Source organism: Semicossyphus pulcher, unplaced genomic scaffold (assembly GCF_022749685.1).
Source record: "Semicossyphus pulcher isolate SPU_LCO1_2020_fin unplaced genomic scaffold, fSemPul1.0.p SCAF_3, whole genome shotgun sequence".
Taxonomy (NCBI): domain Eukaryota; kingdom Metazoa; phylum Chordata; class Actinopteri; order Labriformes; family Labridae; genus Semicossyphus; species Semicossyphus pulcher.
This window is the reverse complement of record NW_027211704.1, coordinates 5,720,096-5,740,164: the sequence shown is the minus strand read 5'-3', so window position 1 is coordinate 5,740,164 and position 20,069 is coordinate 5,720,096. Positions and strand designations below refer to the sequence as shown.

The window sequence follows — 20,069 nt, the reverse complement described above, 5'->3', positions numbered from 1 at the left end:
GGAGCAGTTTTCAGTGGGTCGCTGAAGTTGTGGCAAAAAGTCGATGCTACCCTTTTATTTTGAAGGACATGGGTTTCCTATGACCTGCGTGCAGTAGAAGTGTAGTTTAATAACACTGTGTATTTACTGATTGAATAATCCAGCCACAGTTACATACTTGAAACCCAACGGGCCCTAAAGTAGTTGCAATTATGATGCAGTTTTCAGCATATTTCTGTAGAAGGAATATTTTCCCCTTACGTACTGTTATACTGTTGTCTGTTGTGATGTTCTGTTCTCTCTCAGATCCAAACTGCACCATTTTTCAATCGATATATTTTAGTGGTTGAACCAGCGTGATCAGTTGAGAACCACTGTGCTAAAATATGTCAGAGAAATTCTGAATTTTAACATGAAACAGCTTCATTTTGTGTTTTTGCGTTTTATAATGATTTTGAATTTAAATAAAAAAAATACAGCCTTAAAATGTCCGATAAAAAACCCCCCAGATAGCTGACATTTTGCTCGCTCATGTTAGCAGCGCATGGCTGTTGTTTGCTGACATCAAATGATTTAACTGTAATCAGTTCTTCTTTGCTTGTCCATAAAAATAGTTGTTGGCAGCAGTAAGGGCTGCACCATGAATCACAATATTGGCTTCCACAGGTTAAATAATTGATTGATGGCGATACTGGCGTTTAAAATGCTGCATATCAAATGAAGCGCTCCCTAAACTAACAGCCTTCAGGGGGCGACGAGGTCTTGGCTTCACATTTGGGGGAGCTTGCATGTCGTGTCATGAGCGCCTACTTTGAAGCGGCAGTTCAGAGTGGAATGGAGTGGAGTAAACAAGAGACACAGCTCGTCAATGTGATCTCAAGTTTCATCGTGATTATCATTTTGGCCATAATCTTGCAGCCCTTGTGCCAGCCATTATACTGTATATGTTATTGATGTGCGCACTTCTGTTTTCAAGAAGAAGAACGTACACTTTTTGGGTGGCTAATAAATTATGAAAATGCATTGACTGGTAGTGAAGGCATTTCTGATATTGCTCGCATCGTTATCGGGACAACAATCATCGTCTACAAATCCTGACCTCTTGTGGGATGTAGTGAGGGAAGTTAAATGTGCCTGAACAGGCTTTTCACAGCTGCACCTCTCTGTGTTTGTTCATGTGTGTGTGTGTTGTCTCTGTGTGTTTGCAGACTCTGGTTCCTGCAGTCGACTGGATGCCGTACCTCTCAGAAGTGTTTGCCCCTGTGCCGCTCAACGAGTCGGAGCCGGTGGTTGTTTATGCCAAAGAATACCTCCAGAAAGTTTCAGACCTCATAAGTAAAACAAATAAAAGGTCAGACCCTTACCGTTTACATGATGTATACATGCATTAATCCTCCCACTGAAAGGAAACAAAACAATGAATATGATGTTTCCTTTTCAGCTTACTTAACAACTACATGATAATGAAGGTGGTGAGGAAGATGGTGTCCGTTTTGGACAAAAGGTTCCAGGATGCGGAGCAGCGCTTCCTCGAGGTCATGTCCGGAACAAAGAAGGTGAGGGACGAAGTTTAGACCTTTTACTCTCGGTTTAGTGTGACACAGTTGGATTTAAGCACAGAGCCAGAGGTGGGATTAAGCAGATTAAAAGTGGGGAAAAAAACAGCAATGCTTTATGCACTCCTACCTGCTGGCAGATTCTCATCTAGATAATGTATTTAATGCATGTTTGTAAATGAAGTATCCAGCTGCTGTTTTGACTTTCTGCTTTTGATGTAAACATTTAGACGTGTGTATGAATTGTTAGAAGGTGAAGAGAAAGCAGTTAAATCTAATGAACGTTATATACATCCTATTATATGTTTGTTTTAGGAGGCCAGTACTGACCCAGAAACTGTGCCAAAGCCAAACAGTGTAGTTTACAGAGCTTATCACTTGACCTCTTGTTCGTGTGTGTGACAGTCTGCAGGGGAATCACTTTTTACTGAAAGCAGACAAGTTGAAACCGGCACCAAGAGAGGAGATGAACTTCAATTTAACGAGAATTTAAAAGAGTTATAAATCAGTCAGGGATTTTTATTTGCCTTATACCTGATTGCACAAACTTCCTCTGAGCAAGAACTGCTTATTTTTTTTACTGGAACAACTACATATCCTGCTGAACAGGGATTAAACTCTGTGTTTATGTTTACATGTGCGGATGATAGATACCCAGAACACGTGACGGTATCACTCAGCATAGTAGCATGAATGTAAACATCACCAAATGTAGCTGTTATCCCCTGAGACCAACTCAAACTGAAACTGAAAAACAAGAAGTCTAAATAGTTTGGTTCCCACAACTGAAAAGATGGTTTTCAGTATGCAAACACTCGTGCTCAGTAGGGAAAACCTACGATTGTACTTTTCAGATCCTTTCATGTTTTTGAGCTAAAAAAAACCTTCCAAAAAAGTCAATATAAGAAATCCCTCTTTAAATTGCATCATTACATGAATCACTATCCTGATCTAAAATAATGATATCTGAATACAGAGAGGTTGTATAAGTTTAAAGTGGTAATCTCGAAGATCTCACTTTGGTTCTCTTTGGCGGCGCCTGTGGCGATAAACGGTAATTGCAGGAGCACACTTCCCAGATATCCAGACAGTGCTGCATGTGTGACGCCCACGGTTGGCTCCGGTTGTAACTCTTGATTTTCCTCGCTGACGGTCGCTGACTGTTTGCTTCTGTTTCTTTTTCTTTGGAGTTGTAAGTTGTATCTGTAGTCATCCATCTTTTCTTTGTTTGTTCGGCCATAGCAGCCGCTTAGCTCCGCCTACCCTCTCTGACAGACCAACCACTGCTGGGTGATGGAGAACGCGTCACTAACTGGGCGCCACTTGTGATTTTTCCGTGAAAGTCGCCACAGACACCCGGTCTGTAATACTGCAGATGCAAAGGCTTTCATCAGTGGGCCATAGGCTCAATCACCATTGTGTTACCTCATTGGGCGATAGATAGTGACTTAACAGACATTTATTTACATGAAAATCTTTGAGATTATCACTTTAAGATTAATCAGGTCACTGATTAACATGTTAAATATTCACTGGCACATCCTACCATCCCATAATTTGACTAAACTAGGGTTAGTTTAGGTTATTATTATCAGTTTACAATGACCCTTTAATCACTGAGAACAGATATGGTAGGATTCATGACCCTTGGAAACAAATGTTGATGGTATGATAAAGGTCAATTTTCATACTGTTGAATACTGAAACAAGAGACTGGTTTAAGGTGATGCTAAAGGGACAGTGCGCTCAAATGACACAAAATCACTTCCTCAGTCTTCCACTGTCGGCATGCAGCTGGTTTTGACATTTTGTGCCTGGGTTTGAGCTTTTGAGGCCGTCCCAGAACAACCAAGGTTTTTAAATCATGAAAAAATCAGCGTATAAACAATTCAACAGGGGCATGTTTTTCCAGGAACATCAGCCTGGGTGTTCTGTATAATCCACAGACATCACTGTCAACAGTTTTTATTACTTTCAACCAAAGAAATGATTCAGATACTCAACGAATAAATAAGAAAATCAGTTCTTTGTAAACATATAGTTGAAGATATTGAAACATTAATAGGTGTGCTCTAAAAGTGTCCAGACAGCAACTAGCACTTCCTCCTCAAAGTGTCTGTGTGACTGCGAAGGCTCCGTGATCCCGGCTCTTATCTGAGCCGGATCCTGCTCGCTCGGCCTCGTTTCCAACTGAGGTCAAGCTGTAATAACAAACCCACAACTTTCGATGTGCGTCTCTTTGTGTATCTGGTTTATGTGAAGGTGCAGCTGTGTCTCTTTTTCCATGTGTTCGGGGTTTTACAACTCGCTGAAAACACTCCTCATTTCCTCGCTAAGACCGTGTTTCCTCTTTATCTGTGCATGCATGCAGCTCCAGCTGTCCTTGTCCTCTTGTTCACCTGATAGTAACTGTCATTTCGGGACTGTTTGTTTAACCCTCATTAGCTGGTTGAGTGTGTCAAGACTATATATCATTGCTTAAAGATCGCTGGAGACACATAAAAATAGATTCTATGGGTATTTCTGTGTTATGTGTTCAGGTTTAGTCTTTAATGTAAATCTTTCACAAATTTCACGTTCATTTCATTCGGACAATTCACGTTTGTGACCGTTTGAAATGTTTATTGCAGCAGCAGAGCACAGCTTGTGTTTGGCGTCTCGGCTCTGACCTCATCACTCCTCGCAGATTTATTTTACATGCAGAAATTTGAGGAGTGATGAGATCATATCTTAAACCCTCCTGGCCGGAGCCTGCAGGTGGATGCTGGGGTGGTGGTGGTGGGGCTGAAGGTATGAGCACAGTACTGGTGCAGGGCAGCGATGGCAATGACAGAGCAGAGGGAGAGACTGGAAATCTTGCAGCTCAAATAGACGCCACACTGGGAGGAAGCGTTTGTCAGGCGAGTTGTAGCTCGCAGACATCAGTCCATTTGTGAAAAGCAAAGAACACTTTATTTTGATGTAAATTTGATCAAACATGGACTGAAACATCGTAAACATGGCCGCCAGCTATCACAAACAGTTGCTGTGTGTTCAAAAGGAAGACATTTGTACTTGTCTGTAGGTCTGATCTGCTATCATGTAGCCAGAAAACACAACATAACCTTATCGACAGAGTAAATAATTATCTTATTAGGTAAATGACTCAGCACTAAGTGAAACTGCACTTTGCAAATACGGATGCAACTCATTTCCCTGCTGAAATCACTTGGTTATTCATTTCCATTTTTTTAGACGTCTTCTGGTCCGTTCACTCGCGTTGCTTCAGTCTCTGGTGTAAGTAGACAGAGCCTCCAGGGCTGTCCCATTATAGTCTTTTAAACCAGCCCTCAGTCCTTTAGAGAGAAGAGTGTGTCTCTCAGCCCGCAGAGAGATAACAGCTCAACTTTCCCTCAAAAACACTGAGCTCAGAGGTCACAGGAGGATAACAGACATTTTGTCTCATTCTCTATTTGAGCTGATTCTGCTTCTGCACAATGCTCTGGGATTTCTCACTGTTTGACTTGATTGGATTTAAAGTTAGTATAAAATCAAAATGCATGTTTAAGTTTTTATTTAACGTATAAGTCTTTGATGAATTGTCACCAAGGAACTTTTACTTTGTGCTGTTGTCGGCGGCCCCTGTGAACAGATCAGTGTCACAGTCACAGTGAAGTATTCTCTAAACCAGTGGTTCTCAACTGCTCTCACCTCAGGACCCACCACCACCTCCTCAATGTCAAGTCGCGACCCACATTTTTAACCACTCCAATATAGAGATAGACCGATATGGTTTTTTCAGGGCCGATACCGATACCGATTATTAGTAGTCAAGGAGGCCGATAACCGATATTTGGAGCCGATATTCATTTGCAGTAAAAGTGAAAATATTGGCGTCAAAATTTTGAAGAATACAAACTCCAACTCTTAACTTTGTTTAAATGCCTTTAAGCATATGTTTATTAAACAAACAAACACAAAGCACAGTGAGTTCCCAGGGTCAGCAGCATCTCTCATAAAGTTAACTGAAAATTTAAATAAATAAATAAATAACTTCCTGAAGTTTTATTAAGTAAATAAAACAAAGTTAAATAAAATTTGCAAAGAAATGAACTTTTTCTCCTATCCGCCGTGTGTGTGAGCACTCTGCACTCCTATCGGTTTTTAAAAAAAAATGCCGATGTCGATATGCGTCAAAATGCCGATTATCGGCGCCGATAATCGATAGTCGATCCCTACTCCAATATATTTGATGAAATATGGTGCAGTTTGGACCTGAGACAGAATGAAACATCACAGTATGTCAACATCACAAAGACAACAGTATAGCAACAACACAAACAACAAGCAAAATGGCAAACAACAGCTAAATGGTGGCAGTGCATAAGAGGAAAATATTCCCTTTACTTAAATATGCTAAAAACTGCAAGATAAATACAACCACTGTAGGGCTCATCAAGTTTCAAGAATGTAACTGTAGCTGAGATTATTTAATCAGTGAATACATGGAGTGTAACTAAACTACACTACTACTGCATGTATGTCCTTCAAAATAAAAGCGCAGCATCGATTTTTTTTTTCTCCAAGCGCACATCTGCAACCCAAAGAAAACAGCTCTGCGACCCACTTTTGGGTACCGACCCACCAGTTGAGAACCACGGCTCTAAACAAAAATCTCCTCCTTCTTCATTTAAACTGTCTAATGTACAACTCGCTGTGAAACTTTGCCTGAAAACATGTAAACAGACATTTTCAACCTGCACTTTGGCCTCATGTGACCAGAGGATAACCTGACAGGCTTAAAAATAACTACATTCATCAAAATGAGACTGTTTAATGGACCAGTCAAAACCTCTTTACTGTATATTTGATATAAAACATCTCTTCTCGATGGACCCTTCTTTACATATGTAAAATGAATCTATTCGTCGATTAATTTTAAACACATGCTTTTAATGTTCAGAGCCACAGAAGTAGGTACCTCCCTCAGCATGATCCAAACAGATGACTATCACAGGGCTTTAAAGGAGAAGTATCAGTAAACTGTGTTGTCTTACTAAAAACTCTTTCACGTCACTTATTTGTGTCTCTTGTTTCACTATGACTTCAGCTCCCTCCACAGCTGTTTCACTATCACCTCACTTTTCCTCCACCTACACATGTAGCCTCTGGCTGACTGGTACAAGTTCCCCCACGTCCTGTTGTTCAAGTCATGTTCATTCTGGGAAATGTAGGAAATTACTAATTAATGCAGGTACAATATGACACACTGGGGGAAAAATACTCCACACTTGCCACATAGTTTGATGTTATCTGACTGTCTGAGACCGTGAGGCTGCATTTTTCCTTAACATGTCCTGATGCGTTTAATTGACGTTTGCAGAGCTGCACTCCGACCTGGAAGCTGTGCGTCGGCGACACAGACAGCGCTCTGGGCTTCGCTCTGGGAGCCATGTTTGTCAAACACACCTTTGCCGAGGACAGCAAGGCCATCGTAAGTCCCGTCTCTCACAGAAGCTGCTCCTGCTGTGTGCTGTGATGGAGTGCAGTCTGACTTTCTTCTGTGTCTTGACTCAGGCTGAAGACATGGTTGGAGAAATCAAAAGTGCGTTTGAGGACAGCATAAAGTATGTAAGATGGATGGATGCCGAGACGAAGAAAGCAGCCAAAGAAAAGGTGGGAGAAAGATGTATATCTCTCCTCCTCAAAGTTTTCCTACAGTTTTGTTTATATCATGAAGCAGCAGGAAAAATACAGCACTGCCACCTGGTGTAAAAATGTGTCTCTTACAGTTTATTTGTATTCATCCCTCACAGGCAGATGTGTTATACAACATGGTGGGGTATCCAGAGTTCATCATGAATGCCACAAAGCTGGACAAAGTGTACAATGATGTAGGTAAATGTGGGGCTGTGTTAAAACAATTCTGCCACTTTTATTCATCTTAATTTGCCTCACTTAAACACGTCGACCTCATTTCTTCTCACCTCTTTTGCAGTTCGAGGTGGTGTCAGAACATTACTTCCAGAACGTCATGCAGTACTACAACTTCTCAGGCAGAGTGACCGCCGACCAGCTGAGGAAAACGCCCAACAGAAACCAGTGAGTTTCTCCCTGTAAACATCAGAGAGAAGGTCGCACGCTCTGACGGGGGGACACATTCCCTTTATCCTGACTCAGCAGAATCCTGCTGCCATCCACAAATGTTCCCAGGCAACCAGCTTCTCTCCGCTGAACTGATCCTTGTCTCTAATTAGGCTACGAGGAGGGAAGGGAGGGCACATGAGGGTTCTCATGCCTTCCGTTCACGGGGCTGTCTTTTAAACTCCCAGAAGAAATAAAATATTATGATACCATGGTTTATTTAGCCGGCATTCCAAGCTGCAAAATAAAATGCAAACGCATGAAAAACAGGAAAAAAAAGTTGCTATAAATAAGGTCACAAATGAGGGAAAAAAGTTTTTCAGTAACTTAACTTATCTCTCAAAAAGTGCAAGAAAAATACAAGCATCCAAAGCAGGTTAAAGTGCTGTTACCTCTCCTGCCGTCTCTATTTACAGATTCTACATAGAAAGCGTTTGCAGGAAGAACAGCAAAAGCAGGCGGAACCTAATGAGCCGTAATGACATCCCGGCTCGCATCAACGTCTACCTGACTATGATTTAGCTTTTTATTAATCTCCATAAATAGACACATGCTGCAAGTTCAGCCAACAGTCTGTTCTAGATCTAGCTCTGAAATTCAACTTGAGTTACATTCCCTTGATGCAGTGTCACAAAAGCCTTTCAGCGTTTGGATTTCCTGAATTTTTGCATCAGAAATGATCGATCAGACCTCCGTTCAGTAAACGAGCATTTAAAAAAAGTTGTTTTCTTCTCCTCATTTTGACTTTTTACTAATCTGCATCATGATGTTGAAATTTCAGCAAATGCGAGACCCGTAAAATTGAAGTTAATCACAAGAAAATCTGTTTCTCTTTCTGTAAACGCCCGGCATATTCACCACTGTCACTGGGATCCCAGATTGCCTCTCCTGTGACCAAGCCTTTTTCTTACTTTCAAGGTTGCCTTCTTTTCAACTTGCAGCTGACTCCCACAAGCCGGCGTACTGATTACAAAAGTCTATAAAACAAACATTCCTGTAATTTCCAACCCAAATATTTACAATACAAAAATGATTTACATCTCATGAACACTTCAACTATCACAGCCCTTTTGCAGTTATAAGTATTGTTACAAACAAAAGATGTGATTATGTCATCCATGCAAACATAAACGCACAAGAACACACTATTTAATGTGTCGAAATGTTACGTCCCTGTTTCTTTACAACCAAGTCATAGACGGGAGACAGCTGGGCCAATATTTAACACACCGCTTACTGTAAGCAGACGTAAAGCTGTGAATATATGTGTGAATGTAAATAGAACTCCCACCTTTGGTCGCGCTACTGACACTGAGAGAGAAAGGAGGATGATTTATTGGCTAATTAGAGAGGCTGGAAGAGAGTGGGGAATGTGGGAATGGGAAAGAGCCTGTGTGTGTGTGTCAGTGTGTGATGTCAGCAGTCAGTGACAGAGCCACTTCTTCACACTCTTCACGCTCCCTGCAGTCAGCCTGATGCTGCAGAGCGGGGATCAATGTTTTGAATCAGTTGCGACCTTGATGTCGGTGTCGCATGTTGAATATATGTTTGTCGTGTTTTTGCAGGTGGAGCATGACTCCTCCGACCGTGAACGCGTACTACAACCCAACGAAGAACGAGATGGTTCTGCCGGCTGGAATCCTTCAGGTTCCGTTCTACAGTCACTCCTGGCCTAAGTAGGTCTTCTGCTTTACACCTCAGGTTCATTATGTTAGATTGATTTTACTTTAGAAGAATAAGAAGTTTATTCCCTACCAGAAATCACCACTGAGGTATAAACCAGTACGTAACTGGTCGTAAAAACTTAAAACTATCATGCAGAAAGCACATTTATTTGACACTAGAATCCAGTTGTATGCTGTAGACACAGTCTGTTTTTTAAACACTCATTCTGTTTGAGCTTGTCATGCAAATTCTGAATCGCAAATTGCTGAGTAATTCAAATTAAATCAAATCAGAGCAGTCAAAGTGTAAACAGGACTCCAAGAAGTCGCAAAAAAACTATTACACATAGCTGCCCGGAAACAACAGAATATCACTACTATACTTTGTTTTCTATAGGAATCAAATAACATATTATGTGTTCATGAATGAGCTAAGAGGTGCTGGTTTAAGGATAATGAACGGACAGACATGTTCTTATCAAGGATATATTGAAATATTGAAGCTGCAGTCCTGGGGGCCAGGCCTGCTCCTAAAAGCCATGCTCAAACAGGCATTTTATTATTAACTATGACTTTAATTTGATAAAATGTTTCATTCAGGAAATGCAGCTTAAAGAGCTTCACAATGAGAGAACTAAATGTTTATTTGCTTAACATAAAAAAAGACAGAATGTACCTAAACACAGGAATTGCATGCCTTAATAATAAAAAAGGGACAGTAATACCATATTGACAATAACAAGAAATATAAGATACAAAAAGAAAATAGAATAAATTAAAAAAATAAAGCCCACTGAAGACTTAAAATAATTAGGTTAAAATTAGGTAAAATACTTCATTTTAAGACAAGTGCAGAAATGCAGAAGTGAGAGTCAAAGTTCCAGTTGTTCACGCTCGCACACACACAAGTTGTTTTCTGGGATATAACTGAGTGCTGCATTTACATTTTCAAAATGTATTATAATAATGTTTTCCAGAGCTCTTAACTTTGGTGGCATTGGGGTCGTCATGGGACACGAACTGACTCACGCTTTTGATGACCAAGGTTGGTAATCAAAGGATGAAAAATATCACCCTCCTAAATACCTGTTTGAAAACACCTTAAAGCATGATGCAGCACAGAATTTGATGATATTTCACACTTTTATTCAAAGGCAGGGAATACGACAAAGATGGAAACCTGCGTCCGTGGTGGAAGAACTCCTCTGTGGAGGCGTTCAAGAAGCAGACGCAGTGCATGGTGGAGCAGTACGGGAACTACAGCATCAACCAGGAGCCTCTGAATGGACGACAGACCCTGGGAGAGAACATCGCTGACAACGGCGGACTCAAGGCCGCCTACAAGGTCTGACATCACACAAGAAGGGAATATTTTCTTTGCATGAGGGAAACTGGCTTTCTGCCACTTATGACGCCCATTAATTCAGTTCAGATGATCATGGAAAGTTCACACCAGCGCTGCATGCGACATTGTTGGGTTGAATGTTTACAAGGTCAAAAAACTATCGCACAGATCTGACATTAATCTCCTGCATTAGTTTATTTGTCGAGACTCTGCTGTGGGTCACATCCATTAATCTGTATTGGAAAAAGCAGAGTTGTCTGGTTTACAGCGAAGCCTGGAACTGCAACAGGTGGCTATGAGCGGCCTTGTCAGCCTCTGGTTACTTCTTCACATGCGCACATTCTTTCCATGTAATGAAAGGTCAGGAGCTGTGAAGCGGATGAGCAACCTGCACTACTTTCTGCCATGTTTACCTTCTTCTGTTTGCTTCAGGTTATATCACTGTACATTTTTACACGTGCAGACTGCTGAATGCATGCGTGTAACCTGATCATTTGTTTCTCTGAAGGCTTATTTGAACTGGATCAAAAAGAACGGCGAGGAGGCCACGCTGCCTGCGCTGGGAATGACCAACCATCAGCTGTTTTTTGTTGGATTTGCACAGGTTTGTATCACTCATATCTTCATATGGACTTCCACAAACTTATACTGCTGCTGTTTGTTCCCTCCCACACGTTTTATGACAAAGGAAAATGCTCCTATTAAAATGCCCCTTCGTTTGTTGGAAATAGTCTATCAATATACAAATAGTGTTTATATTCAGATTCAAAATGAAAGCAAAAAAACGTTCTCCCTCCGAATGAGGTATATAGTAGGGTTGGGCCGATTAACAATGCTGTGTCCAAGATGATGGCTGACAGTCGTTGACCACAGAGCTCTCTACCATCATCACGTTGGGATATAAGTGCACCCGACTATTCTTCCTTTTTTATTAAGTCTAGCGCCACACTAAACCCCTATATCAGCCCCTATATCAGTCTCATGTTTCACTTGTGACTCACATCTTAAAGAGCAGCTCCAGTCATGTTTTAAGACGTATAAAATGCTCTGCTTGAAATAATAAAAAGTTTCAATTAAAATACGTTTAATTACTTTGTAAAAATCCTCCCAAGGCATCTCCTCCTTCTACCTCATAAAAAAATCCTGAATCTGCATAGGCCCCGCCCACTATGCACGTTTCCAACCAGCCCCTCTGTCGCGAAAACAAAACACGTCTCTGCCATCATTTAGCGGCAACTTGTTGAAACTTAGCTAGCTTGAAATGTTGTAATTATTAGTAGTAAAATTAACGTCAGTAGTGAGTTTGCAAAAATGACGATGATGGTTACGGCTCGCTCACGCATCACTGAAGTGGTTGCCATAGGTTACACATAATGATATGCAAAGCGTCACACCGTCCATTAACGGGATTGGCTCCTTAGGTTTGTGACGTCTCAAACCTGCCAATCTGAAAACGTGTTGTTCAGCCTGTCCTTGGTACACTGCAGTTTAAAAGCAGACAGGCCCAGCCATGGAGATGACTGCTTACGTTGTCCCTGATATGTCTTGTAGCACATGAAAAACAGCACATGGAGATGTTTACAAGGTTAAACACTGGATATTCAGCGGCTTTAAAGCCTTTCTTTGTTATCTGTGGTTGAGAAAAAAACAGATTTCCACACAGAGAAAAAAGTGTTGTCCTTATATTTGGTTTTACAATCCCAGCACACCACAGCCGCAGAGCCGGTTGTGATATACATTATCACAGTCTGGTTAACATGTGGTTTTAGCCAACATCACTCACAGTCATATCACATAAACTGCAGGGCCTGCTTCACGCTGTCACACTGCCCTCTGTGTCTGTCACCATTCTCTGCTTTTATCTCAGATTTGTTGTGGTTTGTGGTTGCAAAGATTACAGCCTGTCATGCTGTTGCTCCTGCATTGTTCTGTGTACAACGACGTAGCTGAAAAACAAAAGAGCACTGCCACAAACAACAATATAATCAACCGTAGTGATGTATCAGTCTGGACACAGTTATATAACAATTTGGTAGACATCGCTGACCCAAGTATATTGTGTGAAAAACTCCTGCAGTCGTTGCTGATCTCCTCTGTTGTCCACAACAATAAGTAAAAGCAACACCCATTTCATTCTCCATTATGTGACTCTTTATTGTCGGCTTTCTGTGCAGGTTTGGTGCTCTGTCAGGACACCAGAAAGCTCACACGAGGGCATAATTACGGATCCTCACAGTCCATCAAGATTCAGAGTCATCGGCTCGATTTCAAACTCACAGGAGTTCTCGGAGCACTTTGGCTGCAGTGCAGATGCTCCCATGAACCCGAAACATAAGTGTGACCTTTGGTGATGCCTCGATGCCGTTCATCAGGAAGGAGTGAGACAGACATCTTGGGGAAACAGCTTGAGAAGCTGACAAAGTCTCTATGGATGGGGAAACGCAAGAACCACTGAAACTCCTGCTGCTTTGCCACTTACTGCTTATCGGGCCAAATGAGCCTGCTCTGTACGGACGATTGCAATCTTCAGGGCTTCTCCACAAAGACTGTTGGTTTAGCAGCTTTCCCACCTTCTGAACTTAAATTTAGCTGCTTTTTGAACACTGGAAACCCAACAAATGGTTACAAAAATGGGGGAACCACTCAAATTTTGTTAAGTGCTTCTATGTCAAATAGAGTGATATGTATGCAAGGTGAAGTCTCTTCACTGTACTCGAATCTGCTCCTGTTTTCTTAAATTCTATTTTATTTAAGGTCACAAATTTTTATATTACCTGCAAGATTTTAACCTGGTGGAAGATTTAGAGTCTGTGTCATATGGCTGATTTTAAAGCCATTGTTAAATAAATGGTATAAACGTATTTTAATGCAACAGTTTGTCAGTATTTCAGAAACATTTTGGGTACAGCCTGGTCAAACTGTCACTCTTTAAAGCAATACTTACAGGAAGTTGTGTTATTTTAACACCTGGTGTCAAGAGAGCAGTGTCCAAATGCAGAAACAGAATGAAGGAATTAAGATCCTCAGCAATAAAGTTAAGCTTCATCTACGTTTTTTTTTCTTCCAGAACATAGTCTTATATGCAAAGCTATGTTGTGCCATACTTTCTTTTATGAATAAGAATTTGTCACAAATTATTTTGTATAGTAAAACCAATCTTAAAAAATGTCTGTGTCATGTGCAAGTTTTGTTCACACACAAGTCCTTTTGTTATACTACAATTATGTGGCACCCACTATCTCGTTACATTTACTAACCAGTGACAGTAAATCTAATGGAAAGTTGTTCTGGCTTGGAGATGCGAAGCAGCAAGAGCAACGGTAGGTGGCGCTAATAACACAAAAATCCATACTATGGTCCTGGTGCGGGTGCAGAGTACAGGCCATGAACTTTCTGTGTTAATAGTTCAGTACAAAACGTAAAGAAGGCTTTTGGCCATTAATGCAGGAAAATCTCTAAACCCACTAGTGTAACATTATCTACCTTATATTTGAATGGATTTTAACGCTTATAAATAAGTTAGCCATTTTTATTACATTATTTTACGTTTACTAAGTTCAGGAATTGGAAAACAAGAAGAAACCCGTAAATAAAATTATATATTAAAGAAATAATTAATATAAAAATACAAAAATCTGTATTTTCTGCCACACTACGGAAACGAAACTCTGCTTTGTATGTGTCTGTGATTGTAGGTTAGTTGATTAGCCGAGAGATTCCGTAACTGGCCGAGAATTGCCGAATCATCTGTCCTGCCCGGACTGCTGGAAGCGGCCGCAACGCCATGTTGGCGAAGTCTCTCATCTCTGTGAGAAAAAAATGATAGAAAACATACTTGTCGACGAGAAAAGGTAGATCGCCGAGGGAGGTTGAAGATCGTGGCGATTATTTATTTTGCAAGAAACGAACCGAGCCGGATCCGCGGAGGTTCCGGACGGGCGAGGGAGGCTAAACCTCCCACCGTCCCCATGAATAGCACCGCTGATCCGAACAGCGACTTTCCATGAAAAAAAGACGTTTGTGTTGCTATTCGAGCTTCGTTATCCCAGTTCGTTAAAGGGATTTGGGGCCTGCTTCAAGAATCTGCTACGCTTGCTCAATGTATGCAAGCTAGGCGCTGTTTGTATCAGTATTTATAAAGGTATTGTTTTTATTTGTGGATTTTTTTGCGATGAGTTTGCCACCGAAAGTGGTTCCCAAACCCGCCGCTGTCGCAGTTAGCGGACCTGGAAGTGGCCCCTCTCCGTCGAGCCAACTGCGGTCTCCCCTGCCCTCCGTGTCTCTGCAGCCGGGAGCCCCAACAGCTCCTCAACCCGGCGTTGTGCCGCCTCCTCAGTATCCTTTCACCTGGGTAACATTGTGATTTTATGCATTTTACTCTCACTTGTGACACTAACCCAAAATGTTGTTTAATTAGTGATTATGTAGGTTGGATGCGGGGATGATGGTTTGGTTTGGAGGGAGCTGGGAGGGGAGGGGACAATTAGCTAGCTAAGTATGCTAACATTAGCTTATGAAGCCGGTTGTCAAAGCTAACGGAAATGTCAGTTTGATGCGAGAGCTCGCGCTACACTGCTCCTTCTTGTCACGTTTCTGGTCAAAGAAAGCTGTCAGTTGAATACATTTGCATTATATATTACAGACGAATGGGGTTATTATTGGGAAGACATTCACCGGCAAGCTATTGGGCTTTCCACACCGGTTACCGGCTTTGTTCAGTTACCGTTGTTAGCTAGCCAGGTGCATTAGCCTAGTTACTGTGCCAGCCAGCTAAAGTAAAGATAGCATCTGTGGCTAGCAAGTGCACAAGTCAGTGAATGCTGCGTCGCAGAGCAGTAAAGCTTCATCCATGACTTGTGACTTATCCTGCATTCACGTGGTGTCGGAATAATCGGAAATGTGAGTTTCTGAATGGGAAATTTCACGTGAAAATGAGACGGGGAAGTTAGACAAGAACTGACGTCATATCATGCAGAGACATGGCGGATCAAAGTAAATGTTAACTTGATAGTCAAAAAGGTTTTATTAATTCACGTATTGCAAATTTACTTTTCACTCAATTGTCAATTGTAATATGGTTTAAGTTGTAACCGTTAGTTGCTGTTCACTGAACTGCTGGTTCTGAACTGTTAAATATAATCCAACATATTTTTTAATGCGTCAACTTTGTTTCCACACAACGACTTAAAGCTCGTTAACACACAAGAAGAACTTTGCTAGTTCGAATCCCGAGCATCCAAGAGGTACATGAACGCAGCATTAATAACGGGGCTAATGTTAGCCTATTTCAAGGCCTGGTTGGTGGGAAATGCACCTCCTGACCCTCTTCACATGACATCAGCGAGCTTTTGAAGGGTGCTTCAGTACACCTTCACAGGCATGTCAACACCTGGGCCAGTGAGCTTTAAGGTTGACAACATTTTGCAATTAACATAAAGAAACTATGTAGCTGGTTTCATGACATATGGCTTGATATGAACACTTTGTTTAAGAGTTTTTAAGCTGTAAAACTTGATGTTGCTGTCTCTTCCAGAAATGTGTCTCCATGCATGTAGTGTGCAGTTATATTAGCCTTTACTGTTGTGTGGCACTTTCATCTCCCCCAAAGACACCTTTACCTTACGGACATAGACCTGCCTTACTCTACCCTACATTTCAGGGAGTGAAGTCACTGTGGTTATGTCACCTCCTGTTTTATTTACAGCATGGTGGCAGTAGTGTGTTGAGGGGTGATTAGACTGACGTGTCCTGCCTGCCAGTGGCCCAGAGAGATGTGTTGTTTCTGATCTGACAGCTTCTCTCGTGGCTTAGCTTTGAGGTGTGATGTCTCAACCTGATTTCCTGCCACCCGCGGTCACAGCTGCCCTGTGATTCTGACATCTGTAAGGGGCAGTAAGAAGCTGATTATAGCAGGATCTGGCAGCATGTGTTATGTTTAGAGTTGTCTCTGAGTTAGATGAGTAAATCAAACACACCACAGATGATAACGATCTCTTTATCTGTTGTGCCATGTCCTCCTTTGACTCCCAAAGGCCTTTGAAATTACTGTTGAATTTGCTTAACCTACTTTCTGTAAGATCATAAGTGCTTATCAGTTAAATACAGAACTGCACCCTTTCCATTTACTCAGTGGGTGAATTACCTTAGGGATCCATTGGTAATAATGACTAGAATAATGATAAATATTTGTCTTTTATTAGACTTCCCTTTGGCATGATTATTTTATTTTGGTTCATTCTGATCCGACCCTTTGCTTCGCTTTAACATTGACTAAGGTGATCAGTCTGATTTTTATCAACAATTTGGGATTTCAAACCCCTGTTGATGAAGTTGCAGCAATTGATCAACTGATTTAGGAGTCCCAGCGTCCGTGTTATAAGTTCAGGGATAAACCATTTGAAAGACACAGTGGTGGCCATTTTTTTTGCTATGGTTTTGTAAATATGAATAATATACATCCTTGATATAGGCTAATGCAAATTCCTTTACTCAGATTGCACAAACAGTAGCTATATGATGGTGAATGTTACAGAGGCTGTTAGAAATCCAACTGCACATCCCACTGTTCTGGCTCAGTATTATGGTGCATGCATATAGCGGTGTGTTTTATACGGTGTAGGTTTAATTAAAATGTCATTACAAAATTGCAATATATGGCAAAATATTGAATTCAAACAACTGTATCGAGTACCAATTGTATCACCAGATTCTTGCAAATGCACAGCCCTAACCTGTATCCTCATGGGGGATTGGGGGAATATTAGGCAAGCTTGAGCATACATCAATGCAATGCCAGTTTTTTAGATTCACCTGGCTTATGCATTTTTGATTTAATCCAATGCAGCTTCTTGCAGGAAAATCAACTTTTATAATTCATATTAGTTTTGTTGCTGACAGTGTGTTGAAGAGGTGATTTGTTGAATGTTGGTTGTGGTGTTGTTGGATTTCCTTTGAATCTTAAATTGCTGAATATCGTTCCCTAAAATAAAAAGTATGATTGTTTTGTTCTTGCGTTGCATAACCATCTGTGCAGTAGGTGGGAGTTAACAGAGAGGATAAATTGTTCAGACTTTGAGTGAGTGAATTTGCAGGAAAGTGACACTAGTCTGATTTGTCCTGGGACCTCAAGTACAATTTCCAACATTCCCCTGATGCTCTCTGGACCCTGTTGTAGACAGCACTGCACTGCATTTGATTTTCACATCTATATGAAAACAGACCCTCTTGAGTGTCGCCACTTGTCTGACCTCTCACTCTCTGCAGACCTCTGAGGTCAGGAGTGTGGGAGCATGTTCACGCGCCGTCTGGCCTGGGCTTCTGGTGCATGGGAATTCCCTCTTGGAGGATGTTGGTGTGTGTGTGTTTGCAGAGTCCTGAGATGTACATGGGCACAGAGAAGCCGTGCGTGTGTGCAGTGCTGGGGAGGAAAAGGAGGGGGTGGGGGGGGCAGTTTGTTTCTGTTCCTGGTTGCCAGAGAAACGCCCGGCGCATGCGTCTGCTGCTGCTGCACTTGCCAGACAATGGCAGCGCTGCTTAGCATTCAGAGCGAGAGGCCAAGGTGGCGCTTCCCACCATCTGCCAACAAAGGCCCAGGTCAGCCAGCCTGCCTCAGCCCTCCCTCATTTCCTTCCATCCCCCCACAGCCTCACCTCACCCCTCTGCTGCTGAACCAGCTGAGAAAACTGAGGGCTTCTCCCCCATTTTTCCCCCTGCTTGTCTCCCTGAGCGTCCCCCTCCCGGACCCTCAGCTTTCATGCTACAGTACTCCCTCTTTGAAGAGGCTCAGCCCTTTCTTTCCCTCTCTCAACAACTTTCCACGTTCTTTTCTCAATTCTTTGTCCTCACGCTTTTGTCTGGACAAAAGAATGACACCATTTCACCATAAAAGTTTAATGAAACCTGCAATCCAGAGCCAGGCAAGCCGTCACAGCCAGCGTTAGCTGCATTGTACACAACTACGTCATGCATGTTATGTACCCAGCTGGTCGTTCACACAGCACAGCAGTCCTGTATTTCAGGACAGGTGTGTGCAGCCTGCATGAGAAGATATTCTCCTGAGCATACTCACTGTGGGATGTTATAAATAAACTGCTGAGTTGTTATGAGCCAGCATGCAGGACTGTTCTTTCCAGAGAGGGAGTGGCCTGTTGAAGAAGACATTTCTGCACACTGTCAGAGCTCTGCCAGTGTTTTTATCTCAAGTGACATTTACACATCACTGTGGAGGCTTTCATTCTCATTCTTGAATAAACCCACATATTTACTCTTTAAATACACCCCGCAATTGATGAAAAACAGACGTTTTCTGATTATATGCTCGTGTCTTTCTGCTGTTCTTTCTGTATCTTACAGTAAATCCTGTGTTAGGAGATGTATCCCACCCACACATGATTCTGTAAGGTCGATAGTGGGGTTGAGAGTATGCATATCCATTTGTCAGCAAGTAGTGCAACATTTGGCGTTACAGTTTTAATTTTAGTCTAAAAGCAAGAAGTCATGCTTATTAACGTACTCATTAAATATTGCATCCACTAGTATAAATCAGCAAAGCAGCACTTGTCAGATTGAGCAACTATTTCTGTCGCTTGTCCTCGTTCCCTTGTTTTTTTTTTTGGTTTATTTCAGTCCCCAGTTTTAGAAACCTCCTTTATGCAAAACAGAGTCTGAAAGATAAACATCTCCTTGTGCTTCAGATGAGAAATTACTTGGTGCTTGTTTGTTGCAGCGTTGGCTCCTCTTTCCTAAATCATCCCAGCGAATGTTGTCTCTTCTCGGCTGGGTCAGTTTTCATTGTTCAGGCTCGTGGTACCGCTGCTGGCTGAGTTCAGTGCTGCTGCTGTTTTCAACATAAACCAGTAACCTGGTGGTGAAGTGTTCCTGGCAGCTGTTTCTGACTGCTGGCCTGAGCTTCTGCTCCCTCTGTAAGGTCCCACAGGCGAATTCTTCATTTCTTGGTCGGTGTAATTTGGCTCATATAATTCATCATCTGCGTCTGACTCACGCAGTTCAACAGCACAAGTCATCATGCATTTCCGTCAAACTAATTAATATTTTTTCAAGTAGGTGTGTAGTTTAAAAGGAGATAGCTGCCAGTACATAAAAAGAACAGAAGGTTGCTTCCACTGTAGTTTCTGACTAAATTACAGGAAGTGTTTTCTCATTTGAACACAGCTTGGAAGCATTTTTAGAGCTACATAATAGTACAGACCTTACAGTGCCATGGCTGCTAATGGAGCTCTGCCCTCTAACAAGTATACAATGTAGACGTACTGTTGGAAAATCTGGTGAAGTGGTTTAAAAGCATGCCGTGTTTTGGTCTTTTGACCATTATTGTGAGGATTGTGTTCAGCAGACTCGACCTAAGAAGCTTTGTAATAAACAGAGAACCCCTCACTACACACA

General features: G+C 41.8%; 2 protein-coding genes across 7 annotated transcripts in view; both read left to right on the top strand.

Moving 5' to 3' along the window:
• Positions 1-13,816, top strand: part of ece1 (endothelin converting enzyme 1) — a 33,337-nt gene extending 19,521 nt beyond the window's left edge. For both annotated transcript variants that reach the window (XM_069678626.1, XM_069678625.1), the window contains 11 exons: positions 1,188-1,330; positions 1,421-1,535; positions 6,898-7,008; positions 7,092-7,190; positions 7,331-7,408; positions 7,513-7,616; positions 9,224-9,334; positions 10,300-10,367; positions 10,477-10,667; positions 11,176-11,271; positions 12,842-13,816. In XM_069678626.1, the coding sequence (XP_069534727.1) occupies positions 1,188-1,330; positions 1,421-1,535; positions 6,898-7,008; positions 7,092-7,190; positions 7,331-7,408; positions 7,513-7,616; positions 9,224-9,334; positions 10,300-10,367; positions 10,477-10,667; positions 11,176-11,271; positions 12,842-13,018 (1,293 nt within the window). In that variant the 3' untranslated portion in view covers positions 13,019-13,816. The remainder of the gene's footprint in view (positions 1-1,187; positions 1,331-1,420; positions 1,536-6,897; positions 7,009-7,091; positions 7,191-7,330; positions 7,409-7,512; positions 7,617-9,223; positions 9,335-10,299; positions 10,368-10,476; positions 10,668-11,175; positions 11,272-12,841) is intronic.
• Positions 13,817-14,424: 608 nt separating this feature from the next.
• The window catches only part of eif4g3a (eukaryotic translation initiation factor 4 gamma, 3a), a 66,985-nt gene continuing 61,340 nt past the window's right edge, over positions 14,425-20,069 (top strand). For all 5 annotated transcript variants that reach the window (XM_069677615.1, XM_069677617.1, XM_069677616.1 and 2 more), the window contains exon 1: positions 14,425-15,002. In XM_069677615.1, the coding sequence (XP_069533716.1) occupies positions 14,839-15,002 (164 nt within the window). In that variant the 5' untranslated portion in view covers positions 14,425-14,838. The remainder of the gene's footprint in view (positions 15,003-20,069) is intronic.